This window comes from Sinocyclocheilus anshuiensis, unplaced genomic scaffold (assembly GCF_001515605.1).
Source record: "Sinocyclocheilus anshuiensis isolate Anshui unplaced genomic scaffold, SAMN03320099.WGS_v1.1 scaffold946, whole genome shotgun sequence".
Lineage (NCBI taxonomy): Eukaryota > Metazoa > Chordata > Actinopteri > Cypriniformes > Cyprinidae > Sinocyclocheilus > Sinocyclocheilus anshuiensis.
In genome coordinates this window covers 1,077,376-1,093,619 of record NW_015540927.1, presented here as the reverse complement: position 1 = coordinate 1,093,619, position 16,244 = coordinate 1,077,376, and the positions used below count along the sequence as shown (strand labels likewise).

The 16,244-nt window shown below is 34.7% G+C and overlaps 1 protein-coding gene across 2 annotated transcripts; it reads left to right on the top strand.

Moving 5' to 3' along the window:
• Window positions 1-12,139: 12,139 nt before the first annotated feature.
• On the top strand, window positions 12,140-16,196 carry LOC107689383 (PRKR-interacting protein 1 homolog). Of its 2 annotated transcripts, none has more exons than XM_016487346.1 (6): window positions 12,140-12,337; window positions 12,465-12,543; window positions 14,029-14,129; window positions 15,274-15,359; window positions 15,469-15,527; window positions 15,890-16,196. In XM_016487346.1, the coding sequence occupies exons 1-6, from the start codon at window positions 12,212-12,214 to the stop codon at window positions 15,982-15,984; spliced, it is 546 nt and encodes a 181-aa protein (XP_016342832.1). In that variant the 5' UTR covers window positions 12,140-12,211; the 3' UTR covers window positions 15,985-16,196. The 2 variants fall into 2 exon arrangements, with proteins under 2 accessions (XP_016342832.1, XP_016342833.1); XM_016487347.1 differs by having other exon boundaries at window positions 12,141-12,337; window positions 15,893-16,196.
• The last annotated feature ends 48 nt before the right edge of the window (window positions 16,197-16,244 follow it).

Sequence of the window (16,244 nt, the reverse complement as noted above, 5' to 3'; positions counted from 1 at the left end):
TTGTTTGTCGTTTCTCCGATCACAAATGCAGACATGGTTTTACGTTTATGCGGCAAAAGACAGTATAAGTCATTATAATCCGTAATTATGTCCCCACTGGATGCAACAAATGCCTCGTTTATAATGGGTTTTAATGTTTTTGTCTCGTCGCGCCGGGACACGGCATCACAGTATGGTAAGGGGCGTAACATTTCCGTCACACGCTTGAGGTATTCGGCCAATCACAACGCACTGGATAGCTGGCCAATCACAGCACACTTCACTTTTCAGACCGATGAGCTTTGTAAAAATCGCTGCGTTTCAGAAAGGTGGGGCATAGAGGAGAAACAATAATGTACAGTATGTGGAAAATAATGTGTTTTTTGAACCTTAAACCGCATAAACACATTTCATTACACCAAATACACAAAATAATGTTCTTTTTAGCAACATCATATGACCCCTTTAAAACTTTTTTTGAAAATAATTATTATTATGTGTACAGTCATATGTATTCAAAGTGCATGGAGCCTATATATTTTGTATATATTGTACATATTTTGTGGCCACAAATTCCCACGACTTCATTCCCTTGTTTTAGGTTAATAATTTTTCCACATTTTCTTTACCTGCATGTTGTGCTAATTAGTTTTAATTTAGTTAGATCATAGCCATTATTTAATTAAAATGAGAGAGGAAATAAGTACAATGTGGCCACAATTTAACTAAAACGAGGGAATTAATTAGTAAAACATGGCCACTAATTAATAAGTCATGGGGATGAATTCTTAATATGTGACAATGTCATGTCATCTCATGTCATATGTGGGGCTCCACAAAGGTGTAAGAAAAATTTATTTTTAGTTATTTTTTACTTGATGGTTACACCACATGACGTTATTAGAGTTATTAAAATGAAACATTCCTTGAAAATGATAATCAAATGAAGAGTTCAGATGCAAACGCCTCTATGTGCCATCTGAAATTTTCATCTAAAATGAGCATTTTTATCAGGCTCCTATATATATGTTCAGTTGTTTCACTGTAATAGCATAGAAAAGGACCTATACATTGCCATTAAAGTAAAATCACTAAACCTATAGGAGCCTGATAAAAATGCTCATTTTAAATGAAAATTTCAGACGGCACCTAGAGGCTTTTGCATCTGAACTCTTCAAATATAAAGCCAACTTGAACACAAAGAGTAGGCCTACATTTCTAAAAAACTGGCACAATTATCAAAGAGATTCAAATATCCAACAGATACTGTACTGTGGGGTCCACAACTATCTACAGTGTACAGTAATGGAACTAGGCAAATATATGATTTGTTTTGTGTTTTTAAATCAAACCCCTGTTTTCCTGATGCTGTGGTGAATCCGGCCTCAGTATGATATGAAACTCACTCAGTAGATCATCTAATGAATGACACCACTGCGCAATAATTAGCATGAAGCCTTGAGGCACAGTGGTTTCTTGAGAACATGAAGCCTCTTCTCGGCGTCTATGAGCTTTCAGACATCCCGTCATAGTGGCAGCGTCAGTCTGTGAGGTCAGACAGAGTCCACATCTGTCAACCCATCAGCACATCTAGCATACACTGTAAAAAATGACCGTGAATTTAACAGTAAAAGACTGTAAAAATGGTTAACGGTGAATTCCCCTACTATATACAATGAAAAACTGTATTGGACATTACATGTAATTTTACGGTAGTATACCGTTTTTGGAAGTGAAAAAGACCATGTAATTTACAGTGAATAACCGTAAATTGACATTCCCAGAATTACCTGCGTTACATTTCAAATGTGATGTTTTTTTGTTGAAATAACTGTTTCTTCTTCATTTTTTCTTATCAATTTTGTATATTAGGGTTGTATGTTACACCTAATGTTGTTAAATGAATGTTTATTGCATTATTTCAGTTTCATGTGTTTTACCATGATGGTGTTTAGTGTTTGTGTGAATGACACGGTGCACCTTCTATATATGTTATTATTTAAAAGCTGCTTGTGATGGGCTTTGGTTCATCATGTGACTTTCTCATCACCACCTGCATTTGGTGGTTATCAGTGTATTACAAAGGTATCAGATTTCAGTACTTCAATAGGTTGGTATATTAAAATTATATCAGTTAATGAAATTACGGTATTTAACTGTAAATTTAAGTTAAAACCGTAAAACCTAAAATGCAACCACAGCTGCCGGTTTTTTTTACCGTAAATGTTACGGAATTTTTTTTACAGTGTAAGGTGACCTTGAACATGATATCCCTGATTCCATTCCTCCTCCTCAGAGATCCTCAAATCCTGCTTCTCCAATATGTCTTCATTTTCATTCCACAACACTGGCTCTTGACATGCAGGGGGCGGCCCAGAGGAGGGATTTGACTCCTAAAAGCCAGAGTTCGTTTATCAGACTGCAGGGTTTAATTTGTTCTAGCATGTGCTATCATGGACCAGATCAGCATTCTCATTATGGAGGCAGAAGGAATGTTGTCGACACAAAAGCGGGAAGGTGTTCTCTGTTCTTTACTGATTTCATTTGGTCGATTTCATGCTGCAGATTTCAATCGGGTCTAATCAAAACAAATGTCAAGAAAATACACAAACGCAACATCTGTAATGCATGTATTTCATCTCAGTAATATTGCATTCAGAATACAGAGTCCAAGAAGCATAATTTCCTTCAAGTGGAAAATGGCAAATGCTTCCTTGTAATAAAAGTGTTGTGTTTAGGATATTGCCTTTCTTAAATTCATACAGTATCAAATTCATGTAATCACCACAAACTATGGATCAAAACTACGGGGATTATAAATATTGTTATAAATACAGTTAAATTGTGAAATACAGTATTATTACAATTTAAAACAGCTGTTTTCTATTATAGTCTTCAGTGTCACATGATACTTCAGAAATTATTTGCTGCTCAGGAAATATTTCTTATTATTATCGATATGGAAAATAGTTTTTGCTGCTTAATATTTTTGTAGAAACCATGAAACATTACCGTCCTGAGGTTTGGGGTGAGTATGATTTTCAAAAATGACTTATTTTTTTAATTCAGGAAGGATGCATTAAATTTATTAAAAGGGACAGTAAATAAATTTATAATGTTACAAAAGATTTCTATTTCAAATAAATGCTGTTTTTAAACTCTCTATTCATCAAAGAATCCTCCAAAAATATTAAGCAGCAAAAACTTTTTCATTGATAATAATGAGATCCATTATTAATAACTGATCATCAAACATAACTGATAATAATTGATAAGCAAATCAGCATATTAGAATGTTTGATGAACAATCAAGTGACACTGAAAACTGGAGTAATGGCTGCTAAAAATTCAGCTAAATTACATTTTAAAATATATAAAAATAGAAAAAAGTTTGAATTGTAATAATATACAATAATATCCACAGTATTACTATTTTTTATTGTGTTTTTTAAATCAAATTGGTGAGCATAAAGAGACTTCTTTCAAAAACAATAAAAAATCTTAATTATTCCAAACTTGTAGGGTAGTAAGTAACCCTATATATAGTGTATATACAGTTTGCAAGAGTATCTTCATTTTGTAAATGACTGTGAGCTTGCGTAATTCCATAAGTCCATAACCATAAACGCAGCTTGGCATTACAGTGATTCAATCACACAGTATGCCAAGGCACAGACAGATCTCACAGTGTGCTTTGCATTAAAAAGGAAGATGGAGGCTTTCTCATGAACAGAACTGCTTTGTTCAGCCCGATGACATCTTTGAGGAGCGTCAAAAGATGTGCTGTCGGGCCTGTTGACATCCTGTGGTAAATTTCAGTCACAACAGCATTATTATAAATTTCAGCACAGCATTATTTGATCAGTATGAAACAAACATATTGTGTGGCTTTATGAATACTGAACCCTCAATGAAATGACTGCTTGCTGAGATTCTTACAAATGTGCTTTTGCAGAGAAACACACACGTTATTGTGTACATGATGGCTGTGGAAAGTGGACGCAAGACCAAACAACAACAACCGGGCCATCTGGTGTGCATTCAAACTGCTGTTTTGGGAGAATGATGTTTTATCTAACCATTCTGTAATCTTTTTCTAAATATCGATGCTTTTAGTCTGTGTTTGCCATTGTAATCGGTTTAGATGGGTCACTGGTGGACTGGATGTCCACTTTCTGCTTGATGCAATTCCACCCTGGAGTTAAAAGAAGGGTTATGACCTTCCTTCGCTCTCAGACTGTGTCCCTCCAGGCTGTTCGTGTTGGTCAAATGATTTCTTTAGGGCTCAGCTAGTTTCTGGATGGCCTGATCCCCTGATTAGTATTACTAAGGATGCAATGAAGGACCTGAGGAAGTCATAGAGTTGATTATATCTCGTGGCAATCATGTTATGAGTGATTCATTTTGGACATGCTATAACCACGAGCGAAAACTGCGCTTGATAAACATTCTGTAAATAATTTCATGATATATAAATTGTACTTCTCTAGGGCTGAATGTTAGCTTAATTATAATTGAATTAAATATAAAGAGGGAATTCATTAAGAACAAATTGTGCCCACTGATGGCATTATTTATTTGCTAATGCTGTCTACTTTATTTAGCATCAAATTCAATTAATTATACAAATAAGTGCAACAGTGCAATTATTATTAATAATACATTTAGCTATTTGTTGTAACACTCAATTATGAACATTCAGCATCATTACTCCAGTCTTCAGTGTCACATGATCCTTCAGATATCATTTAATATGCTGATTTGTTGCTCAAGAAACATTTCTTAGTATTATCGATGTTGAAAACTGTTGTGCTGCTTAATGTTTTGTACTTTTTAATTAATTAATTAAATTTTTTTTTGCAGGATTTGTTGGTTAATAGTTCAAAAGAACAGCATTAATTTGAAATGAATGTTTTTACAATTGTCTTTACTATCAATTTAAAGCATATATATATATATATACAGTATATATATATATATATATATATACACACTGTATATATATATATATATATATATGGGGATCAGTAAGATGAAAAATCTTTTAGTACATTTATATTTTATTTAGCATTTGTATCTTTTATCATATTGCTGTTGCCGTCACTTTATAAAAGCCCCTCAAGTATGTTACAGTGATTTTAACATGGCTAAGAAGGTTGCACCTCAACAAAGAGGTTCAGTATCACTGTATTTGCAGATTGTCCTCTGCCACCTTGAAACCTCGGATTCTCCTTATCTTTGCTGTGTCCTAAAAGCTATAAGCATTTAAGTTCAAAGGATTCTGTTTAAGTCGTTCTCTATCCTTTTAAAAATGTCTTACAGTAATACACACAGACAGACAGCCTTGATGTTTAATGGTAGCTGAAATATTCAAATGAGAGCCCATCATATCTCACTATTCTCAGGATGGGGTATGCGAAAAGAACCTCAAATACAAACTGTCACATTTTTTCCTTTTGAAGGATGTTGGGTAGGCAGCCTGCTGAATGCAGTATCAGCTGGAATGTAATGAGAAAATGAGAAGGGGGATGATGTATAGCCACCTCTGATCCTCCACTGCTTTTATCAACTGAATCGACTAGCCGCAGCATACAAGGTTGTAAATTAGACAAGCTGTTTATATGAGTGTGTGTGAGAGAAAGAAATATAGAGAGAAGTAAGAATGACAAAGCCATTTATCACAAACCACTGAGCCATATCAGCTGTGATAAGTCAGACCCATCTCTCTGTTTAAGATGCTGCAGTTTTTGATCAATGTTTGATTAAAGGCAAGTCAGATTGTGTAGCGGCCATCTTGGTAATACAATAGCCATATAAAGAAAAGCTGCTTTGTAACTTGCCAAACTACAACTAACTCTTATTTTAGTCAAAATAAGATTTTTGACTAAGGAACTAAAGTAAAAAAATGTAGTCAAACAGTCAAAGTTATGCTTTTGTAGCTAGCTAGCTATACACTACAAGCTACTAGCAAAACATGCTAGTATGATACAACTACTTACATCGGGAATATCTTAATTTAAATATAACTATATTAACTATCCAGTGACATAATCTTTCAAATAGGGTCTCAAGTCTGTGAAAAGTTGTTTTGAATCATGTTCATTTGTCATTAAACAAACCTATAAACTAATCTTTCCAGCCATAGATATGAGAGATGACAGTCAAGCATCTGATTGCTGCCTCAAACAATAAGAAAAACTGCTAGTATTTGAAAATTTTTACAAAAAATTATATATATACAGTATATATATATATATATATATATATATATAAATGTTCAAATACTACCAGGTTTTCTAATTGTTTGAGGCAGTAATACTAATCACAGCTATATATACACACTGATGTATACACACTGTATATATATACAGTATATATATATATATATATATATAGCTATATGCTAAAAGCAATGTGATATCAAAACCTTTACTTGGTGGAAAAAGTAGCTTGTAACTGGAAACCTACAATATTTTGAAACTATTTTTGAACTATTGTCACACTAATACTAAAAAATGTAGTCAAGTTAGTATATACTAACGTTAGTATAGTAACTGAAATACAGCTACTGTCTACTTGAATGGGGAAAGACTGAAATTTCCAATACTGTTTGCCTAGATTATGTTAACCTGATATTTCTAATCATCAGTTATATCTGACAAAACGGTATCATACATGACTTGAACACTGGGGGGAATTAGATCAATTTTTTTATACGTGTGTGTGTGTGTGTGTGTGTGTGTGTGGGTTTGGGTTTTCGTTTGGGTTTCGTTATTGTCATTTTTATCTATAAAGATTTAAAGGGATTTAAGGCAATAAAGAATAATAAGAATAAAAACACGAACAAAAATAGAATTTAGTGTAATCCAATTTAACAATTATTTGCAAATGACATTTTTATTTTAAATTTGCTCACATTCACTGATCTTTTCATCTTATGCAGAAAATGGCTTTGTTAATGATTCTTGTCACATCACATTTAGTAATGAATGACACATAAATCACATAAATGATAGTTTGAGCATTCTTCTCCCCACTTGTACTGTCGGCAGACTCATCTGAAACAGCATCAGCTTGCACATGCTGTACACATGTACACATGAAATGCGTATTAGTGTCTACTTGTGTTAGCGTGCTTCATGCTTCTATAAGGGAACATCATTCTATAGAGTGGACACATTTGCCCTGGAGGCAGTTATATTCAAGCTCAGGCAGTGACAAGCTCGTCTTAACAAGTGACACTATGGAAGAAAGCTTGGTTTGAGTCACACACATCGAGTGTAGGGAACGTGCTTTACAGATTGACGTTCAAGGGCAAGACTGCGAGTGCACTCAACCGGCGCAGACAGGATTTAACATCTCAAATGCACATTGGCCTACAAATAAACACAAATTAGCTGTATAGCATACATGCAGCAAGTCATAAGCAAATAATAGCATGAACATCTATACTGAGACAAACGCACACATACAACTACGTGCATGTGTTTTGACTTGTGGAGGCTGTAGCTAGTTGTTACACTTTTCAGTAAACTAAAACATTTCTCAGGCTGGATTTATTTTTGAAAGTCAATATATATATATACATTTATCAAATCTATTGAACATTTTCATTGTTATTGCCCAGGAAAGAGATACTTTATTGAACACACATTTTTTGTAACAACATGCTGCAACAGCATTCCCTCAGTTATTCTGATTTAAGGTTTTTGAGTTTGAAACCTTTATTTCAGCTTTATTTCAATGAACAAAAATTGTTCTCTTGCACTGCGCCAGAAATCTCCACCTCAGTAGCAGTTTTATTCCTATCTATTTTCTAACGGTTTTACCTTCAGAGGGGCTTGTTCATATATCATTCGCCTGATTTATATAACATTTTATTCATAAAAACATAGTGATTTTTTTTCTGGCTGTTGACAGTATTTTCTGTATTATCGAGTGATAAAAGAGACATCCAAAATCGCTTCTGTAATAACCTTTGACTCAACAAAGTGAAACAAAACTTTTAAACCTGTTTATCCAATGTTCAGATATCTGATCTTGAAATGTATGCAAATTAGTGTAATTAGTAATTAGACAATGCATCATTTGCGTATTTAAACATAGCACTTGAGAAAACGTGTCAGTTGTTTTTATGTACTGTGATTAACTAACAGGGAGAAGTATTGTCAGATCTAGTTAAACATTTTTACCCTATCCACTAATAGTTGATATAAGATATTTTACAAGACAAAAATACTGATTAAGAGAACGATTTGAAAATAAAAGCACAAAAAAGAAGAGGGAGGGAAGATGTACAGGGGCATATCATGCACTGATGCCAGCTCGCTCCAGCATGTTTGAGGAATTGCCCAAACACAAACCGTTTGTGATTACAATCGAAAAATCAACAGCTGCATTGTGTGTGGATCTGATCTCGCAATCACAGCCGAGTGGATATGTGAGATACTGCTCTGCTTGAATTCTGCTGAATATTTCACTGCACACTGATGATGGCTCTAGCCTGGGAACTATTGCATTTAACATCACATACTGCTGGCATTGACACAATGTGCAAATTATGCTCCCCAGCATAACAAGGACACAATACTCCTTTCTGTTTCACTCTTAATCACTTTTAATTTCATTTTATTTCAAATCAAACATTCTCTGTCGCCACTAATCTCACTAATATCTAAATACATTAACTAACATTAACCAATGGAACCTTATTGTAAAGTGTTGCCAAAATATTCAATAGACTGATCAATATGATGAATAGAAGTTTTTTTGTTTTTTTTAAATAGCCAATCTGGCCAGATTCCACAATTAGAAAATATGCCAGGAGGAGCATTAATTAGTTGTGGCAAACCAGACAAGTGAAACCAATGAAAAAACAGATTACCAATTTTTGGATAAAAAGACTGATAAGAATAAGGTATAAGTATGGATGCCCGGTCAGACAAACACTCAGATGCGGTGACTGTCACCTCGGCTTTGTTGCTCTGTTCAATAAAGTCTTATTTTGACATCTGGAGCTCTGCTTCTTGAGCTTTATTGACAACATTGAGAAGACCATAGATTGCGCCACAACAAATGCTGAGAGTATTTAGTTATGAATGATTTGCAGGTGAATATGGTATTGCATTAAATACCCCTGGTGAGAATCAAGTTTTTAATATTGTTTACAAGTCTGGTGTGTTTAATATGCTTAGAGACAAATCATGTGCAAATTCATCAGTCAACACCATTGCTGAGCATTTTCTCTTTTAAACTGCAGTGTACCAATGACAGTCTCAAAAATGCAGATTGAAACATCCCATGTTTCTTACCCTCACAAACATGTAATCACTCCTGTCGTACACGCGAGGTGGGGCTTTTCATATCATTAGCAAAGCATTTCAACTTAAGGATGTTGATTTTTAGAAAGCAGCTTTCTGAGACTGACAACGGGAACATGGTTTGTGTAATATGAGCAACACAATATTGGCTGTCTGATAACATAGTCAAGCCAAAGGCTAATGATATTACCGTTATGTGTCCTGTGTTGTAGAGAGCAATACATTAAATACATTACCATTCTGAAACACCAACTCGTAGACAACCCATATAATTCGCTCTTCCTCTTCTTTTTCGGCATCAGTTTCTGGTTCAAACACAAAGTATATGGCTGAATTAATCCAGTAGAAGAATTTTTTCACCAGAAAAAAAAAGTTTAAATATATAATTTTTGATGGTCAAAGATTAGTTTAAGGGATAAATCAGTGACTGCAGGGGGACTTTAAATAAAAGCTGCAATTTTGTTCCAGTTTGGAAATACGTACAGGTGGTTTGAGGATCCAAAAATATGCATCCTAATGCATCTAAATAAAACTGGCATCATATTTCTTAGTTTTATACCATAGACCCTGATCATCAGGAACAACATTCCTGTTTCCCCCCCTTGACGATGGGATTGGTTTCAGTGGGTGGTTTATTAAGGCTCTGCATGTGTTCTCATCATTTTAACACAGCAATATTTGACAAAAATATTAAATATTGTTTTGATGTTTAGACTTAGTAGAGCGAAAAAAGACTTGGTGGAAGCGAGATTCTGTGGGCTCTGAACAAATAAGGGTGGCAAGTGACTAGCAATGAAAATGCTGATGACCTTATCCTGCCTGTATGCATGAAGTCCTGTGTCCTGTTGAGGAAGGGTGAAAAGATGTTGGTATTAATAATTAGTTTGCTTTATTTCAAATTCTAAACTTTTAATTGGAGCTTTAACAACAGCAAAACTCTGGATTTTCTCACTTATGATTGTTCTTTATGTCCATACTGAAAAAAAAAACATTGTGTACAGGCATTTATATATTCCTATCATAATCTATGGCTCCACTTTTTACTAAGGCATAAAAATCTGCATTCGGTTAATTAAGGAAACCGCGCATCGATTTAATTTTTGTAGTATCAAATGTGATAAGACTTTGCAGTTTGGACGTCGCCATCTTTGGTTTACTTTAGTCACTGTCGCTATAGTAACAGGTCACAAATAGAATAGTTGCACATGCACACAGTTATGGGTAATTGATCCATACTTGAACATTCTGCTACTTTTATGATGTCATGGACTTGAAGTATTGAAGTCACTTTGGATCATGTGTTTAAAATCTCTATAAAAATACACTAATATGGCGAAAATTATCGACTTGTTCAAGTTAATTCCACAAAAAGGATTTTTCTGAAAAGAATCTCTTAAACATGTTCTTCTTTGTTTCTTTCCATCTTCATGTCACTGCCATGAACGGTAAGAGTGGCAAGAAAGACAGCAATAAAAGGCCAACTTAGCTCATTTTTAATTTGCAAAAAATTGTGAATGTGAATGTGTAGCATATGAAAACTGTATAAACTGATAGTGTTTCTGAACATGTTCTTCTCATTTCCTTTTTCTTGCATGACTCATTCTGTCTACATGCCATGGTCTGAGGTGCCACGATGGTGGTAATATAAAAAAAAACTATGGTGCAGCATGATTTGATTTTTTATTCTGAAAAATCACTGTATTTCTGAACATATTATTCTCTCTCTTTCTTTGCATGACTCTTTCCAACTACATTCAACGGGTTGAGCCTTACAATGACAAACATGGTAATGCATCAAAAAACTGTTATTTTGTGTTAAAATGCAGCATGATTTTTTATTCTGAAAAACCACTGTATTTCTGAACCTATTCTTCGTTGTTTCTTTCTTTGCCTGACTCTTTCCAGCTACATGGCACGGTTTAATCTGCCACAATGAAATGGCAAACTATCTGACAGCAATATAAGATAAGTCCAGTCTGAATGTTTTGTATATGAATACATTCAAAAAATGTGTTAACTTGTTTAAAAGTGGAAATTCACTGTATTTCTGAACATGTTCTTGTTTTCTTTTCTTTTTTTTCCCCCATGACTCTTTCTGACAAAATGCTACAGTTTGAGCCATTACAGTGGTGAATATGGTAAGATAGATCACACGAGAGAAGTAGCCAGTGCTCAAGGTGGGCCCGTATCAGTATCAGTGATCAGTACCAGCACTTCTGTATTTTATTCTTAGTGTAACATTACTTTTTTCTTGCGTACAGGGATGTCTGGTCTGGTTATATAATAATAATAATAAAAAAAGTATCATGGTAATAGCTTTTTTGGGCTGTATTTGGGCTAGTGTTATATGATAAGATATGACATGATACATGATATGATATGACATGATATATGATAAGACTAGGGAAAACAAGGTTTAAATCTTTTATTCTCAGTGCATCCCATGAATTGTGAGGTTTGCAGGATTTCAGAAAATAAGGGAACATGTTATTTTTTTGTGAACACTGAAGCGCAGTACTTTTAAAGGGACAATATTTGGGACCAATACAAAAAAAGCCCTGTAGCGGTACCGTGGTATTTTGATAGTATGGTAGCCCAACGGTAGGCTATTTTGCCGTGTTGTGGTGGGAGATAATCTGAAATTGAAGTCCAACTGAAAACAACAACAACAAATACATAGGCTACATGCTGCATACATAGCTGCAAAACAATGAACAACATAATCACGACACAAGACATCATCATAACGTTGTTTCCTGTCACGGTCATTAGGCAAACGGCACGTTATTTATTTCTTCCTCAAAAACGATGTAGATCCACATCAGTCCAGTAGGTGGCAGTATGCGCACTCAGATCTGTGAACTGCCCGAAATGAACAGAAGAACTTCCTCGAAGAAGACTCTGGAAGAATCATGGCGGTGGATAAGAAAGATACACGTTCAGGGAAAGCTCCTAAAAAAGAGTCGCAGCCTTTAATTATCGCCAAAACCCCAGCAGAGAAGCAGCGCCTAAAGTTGGAGAGATTGATGCGAAACTCCGTGAGTTTGCCTTTTACCTCGAGCTAGCGGTTTTGTTTGGAGTAGTAAGTCATGCTAATGATGCTACTGAACTGTCGCAGAAGCATTGAACATAAACAGTACTGAGTTTGATATTTTGGTTTTAAAGGATAAACCTGCGCCCATACCAGAGAAACCAAAGGAGTGGAATCCACGCGCTCCGCCAGAGTTTGTGCGGGATGTGATGGGTTTGTGTTGTTTCTTTGCTTTCTCAGATCTAGGTATGAAGTTAATTTGAATCGTAACTTAGTCTAGTTTTACTTCATTCAGTATGGATTTTCCAAAAGGATATTTATATTATCGATTTGTTTTTGTTCTTAGGAACATTTTGTATTAATCGGACTAAACCGAGTAACTCAAAACCTAATTTTCCTCATTTTCTAACAGCTTTAAAGTACATTTAAAATCTGCAAAGTTTTTAAAAAGTCAGTAAGCCCTAAGAACTGTATCTCTGTTAAATGACTTTAACTTATGTTAGTGATGCCCTTTAATTTGAGTTTCATCCTTTACTGTTTAATTATTAAGGTAATGCTGTGTTTCTGTTTGTGCTTATAAATAAATAAATAAATAAATATAATTTTCTTTGCAATAGTAGTTAGATGCTATTTATACTACTTAGTGCAAATAGTGCCAGATATCTGCACCGCTATTGTAGTACATTATAAAACAGTATGTAATAATAACAATATCAACGTCGTGATATCTGATTTGAAAAAGTAGAAAAAAAGCTCGGTAAAACGGGATTCGAACCCCGGTCGATCGCGTCAAAAACGACTTTAACACATACTTTACCATCTGCGCCACTGGAGCTGTTTTGTCTTGTAAATAGACACTCCATTTTTTATTTGTGAACTGATGTTCAGGTCGCTGTTGAACAGTGTTACTTTATAAAAACGAGTGACTTTTAGACTTTTAATGTCGTATTTAGTCATATTCGCGTTTTTATTTTTGTAATATCGATTATTTTCTCATCCACTTTTGAGGAGAGGAGACACTGCCTCCCTTGCCTCCTCGGAGGAAACGCCCCTGATATATATATATATATATATGTATATATGTGTGTGTGTCTCAAGAACTTGCTGAATTATGTAAGTTTGAAACTTCAATAAAAAAAAAAGTAATTTAATGATTCATACTCTAAATTGATTCGTAAATTCGTACGCATCCATTTCTTTTAGTATTTTTGAAGAAGAAATGCATACATAATAAATATATATATATATATGGATTCAGTAGTGATGTTGCGGTGCCGCTGCATAGTAGTAAGCTACAGAAAACTCTTTCAGATAATTTTAGTATGGTATTTCAAATAATTATTTGATCAAATCAAACAGGTTTCCTCAAGAGTCCCACACTTTGCCATTGGCTGCAACAGCAGGTAGTCCTGCCCCAAACTCACAACATTGGAGCAGAGCTGCATCCAGGTTTTGTGATTGGCTAACACACTCTGTTAAACAAAACACGCTGAAAAGTGAGATGTGCAGCAGCACTAACAGTGACTGACCCCAAATCTTTTATTGATCTTTGTTGTAATATAATGTTTTCATATTTATATTTTGTCTAGTGCTTCACACACTTTACTGTAATTGGGTCTAACATTCTCAGGAATTTTGCCCTCGCAAATAATCGGTCAGGATTCATTTTTGGTATATATATTTGTTGAATTCCCGCAGGTTCCAGTGCTGGAGCAGGCAGCGGTGAATTTCATGTGTATAGACATCTGCGCCGTCGGGAATATCAGAGACAAGACTTCCTGGAACGAATTTCTGAAAAGGTAGCTTTATTTTTGCCTAAAGCATATGATTATCAAATAATTATCAAATAATGAATTACTCTAAGAAAACGTGAAAATATAAGGCTCTCAGAATTGTTGCCAAACAGTATATGTGTGAATGATATGTATATTACTGTAGATTTAAAAAAAACTCTGTGTCATGCTTATTGGTGAAATACAGAGCACAGTTGTTTTTTTTTTCGTTCCCAGTCCTCCCTGAGATTGTTTTAAACTTTAAATGACTGCTGGTGAACAGAAATAAATCAAGTGCTTCAGTGGAATGTGGGTCCGCCCGTTATTTGGAGTGGTTTAAATAACAGAATTTGGGTGTGCCGTGGATCTGCTCAGCTCTCCAGCTCACATGTGCACAGGACAGACATTTGACTGTTGCTGTGACAATCTTGTGAATTGAGCAATATTGAGTTGAATTTGTCAATGTAATATTCCGCTGTGTGATGCATTGTTCCCCACTTTTGTGTTTCTTTTGGAAACGCATCAAAAATCACCTCCTATACATTTGTAACATGTATACATGTAACATGTAAGTTCCTCTCTCTTATAGTGTTGAACAGTCAAATTCATTCAAGTGAAATTTGATTGAAATTTACACTACTGTTCAAAAGTTTGGGGTTGTAAGATTTCAAAAGAAGCCTCTTACGCGCCGCAAGGCTGCATTTATTTGATCAACAACGTAGTAAATACAATAATATTGTGAAAAATTATTGCAATATAAAATAAACTATTTTAGTTTGTTTTAAAATTTTGTAAAACCATTACTCCAGTCATCAGTGTCGCATGATCTCTCAGAAATCATTCTAATATGCTGATGCTTGGTGCTCAAGAAACATTTATTATTATTATCAATGTTTGTAAACAGGTTTTGCTGCTTAATATTTTTGTGGAAATGGTCATGCATGCTTTTGACTCTTTGATGAATGGAAAGCTTAAAAGAACAGAATTTATAACAATAATAATAACTTTATTTAAGATTAAAATCATTAAAAATATATATATTTTGCCAACACTTTTTGCATAGAGTTTTGGGTCTTGAATTTGGCCTGTCTTTTTCAAAATAAAAAAAATAAAAATTCAAAATAAAGTACAGCTAGAATTGGTTCACAAGTAATTTGTTTTACTCTTGCAGCAAAAGCTGGATGAAAAATATATTGAGAAGGTGAACGAAAACCAAAAGGCTGCTGAGGAAAGAACGGCCAAACGCAGAAAAAAGAGGTTCGCAAAATACGGTCTCGTTTTTTATTCAGATACTTTAGAATCATTAGAGATCTCTTAGTTTATCTCGTGTGTCTCTGAATCTCAATTGTTCTTTCGTGTTATTTAGGGAAAAGTTGAAACAAAAGATGTTGGCCAAGAAAGCCAAGATGGAGAGCCAGAAAGAAGGTAAAGATATTGAAATGATCTTATAAATTCACCCCCTGTTCATGTTCTGTCAACCCCAGCAGGAAGACACCTACTAAAGTCTCTGAGTCTCTGAACACTTATGTAAACAAATATTTTATAATGCTGAAATTATGAATTAATTGTAGTTAATTGAGCTGACTGATTTGTATACGTTTTCTGTTGTCAAAAAAGCGAAATAAATCCTCTGTGATTCAATGTTGTAAAGTAAAACAATCCGTGGGGTGAATATTTATTGAGCACTATATTTAAAAGTGCTATTTATGAATGGCAGCACAGGTCATCATAATCATAACTGCACCTCTTGAATTTCAGCTAGTGAGTAATAATGTTTGTTGTGTCAGCAGGCTCAGAGGAGAAGTCATCATCCTCTGCTTCTGAAGCAGAAGAGCGAGAAGATGATGCAGAAGTGCCCAGCTTCATCATGGGGAAGAGGTGACTTGATGAAAGGATGGACGTATCCAGCAGATACTACCTTACAATGGCAGAAACGCCTCCAGCAGTGAATATTTTCTGAGCTGTGTGCTGAAAACACTTGAAGTCAGTTTGAAATCAGTGTTTCAGGAGCGCACTCATAATTTGTGCTTGAGTTGGATGTTCAACACTTGAGCTGGACATTTGAAAAGCTGGATGTTTTTCTTCACTGGAGTGTTGATAAAATAATGTGACCAGGATCAACTTTTGTTCAGTTGTGCATGT

Coding starts and splice junctions, on each gene's coding strand:
- LOC107689383 (XM_016487346.1), top strand. CDS start 12,212: ATGGCGGTGGATAAGAAAGATACACGTTCAGGGAAAGCTCCTAAAAAA. Junction 12,338..12,464: donor AGAGATTGATGCGAAACTCC/GTGAGTTTGCCT, acceptor TTGGTTTTAAAG/GATAAACCTGCGCCCATACC. Junction 15,360..15,468: donor GCCAAACGCAGAAAAAAGAG/GTTCGCAAAATA, acceptor CGTGTTATTTAG/GGAAAAGTTGAAACAAAAGA.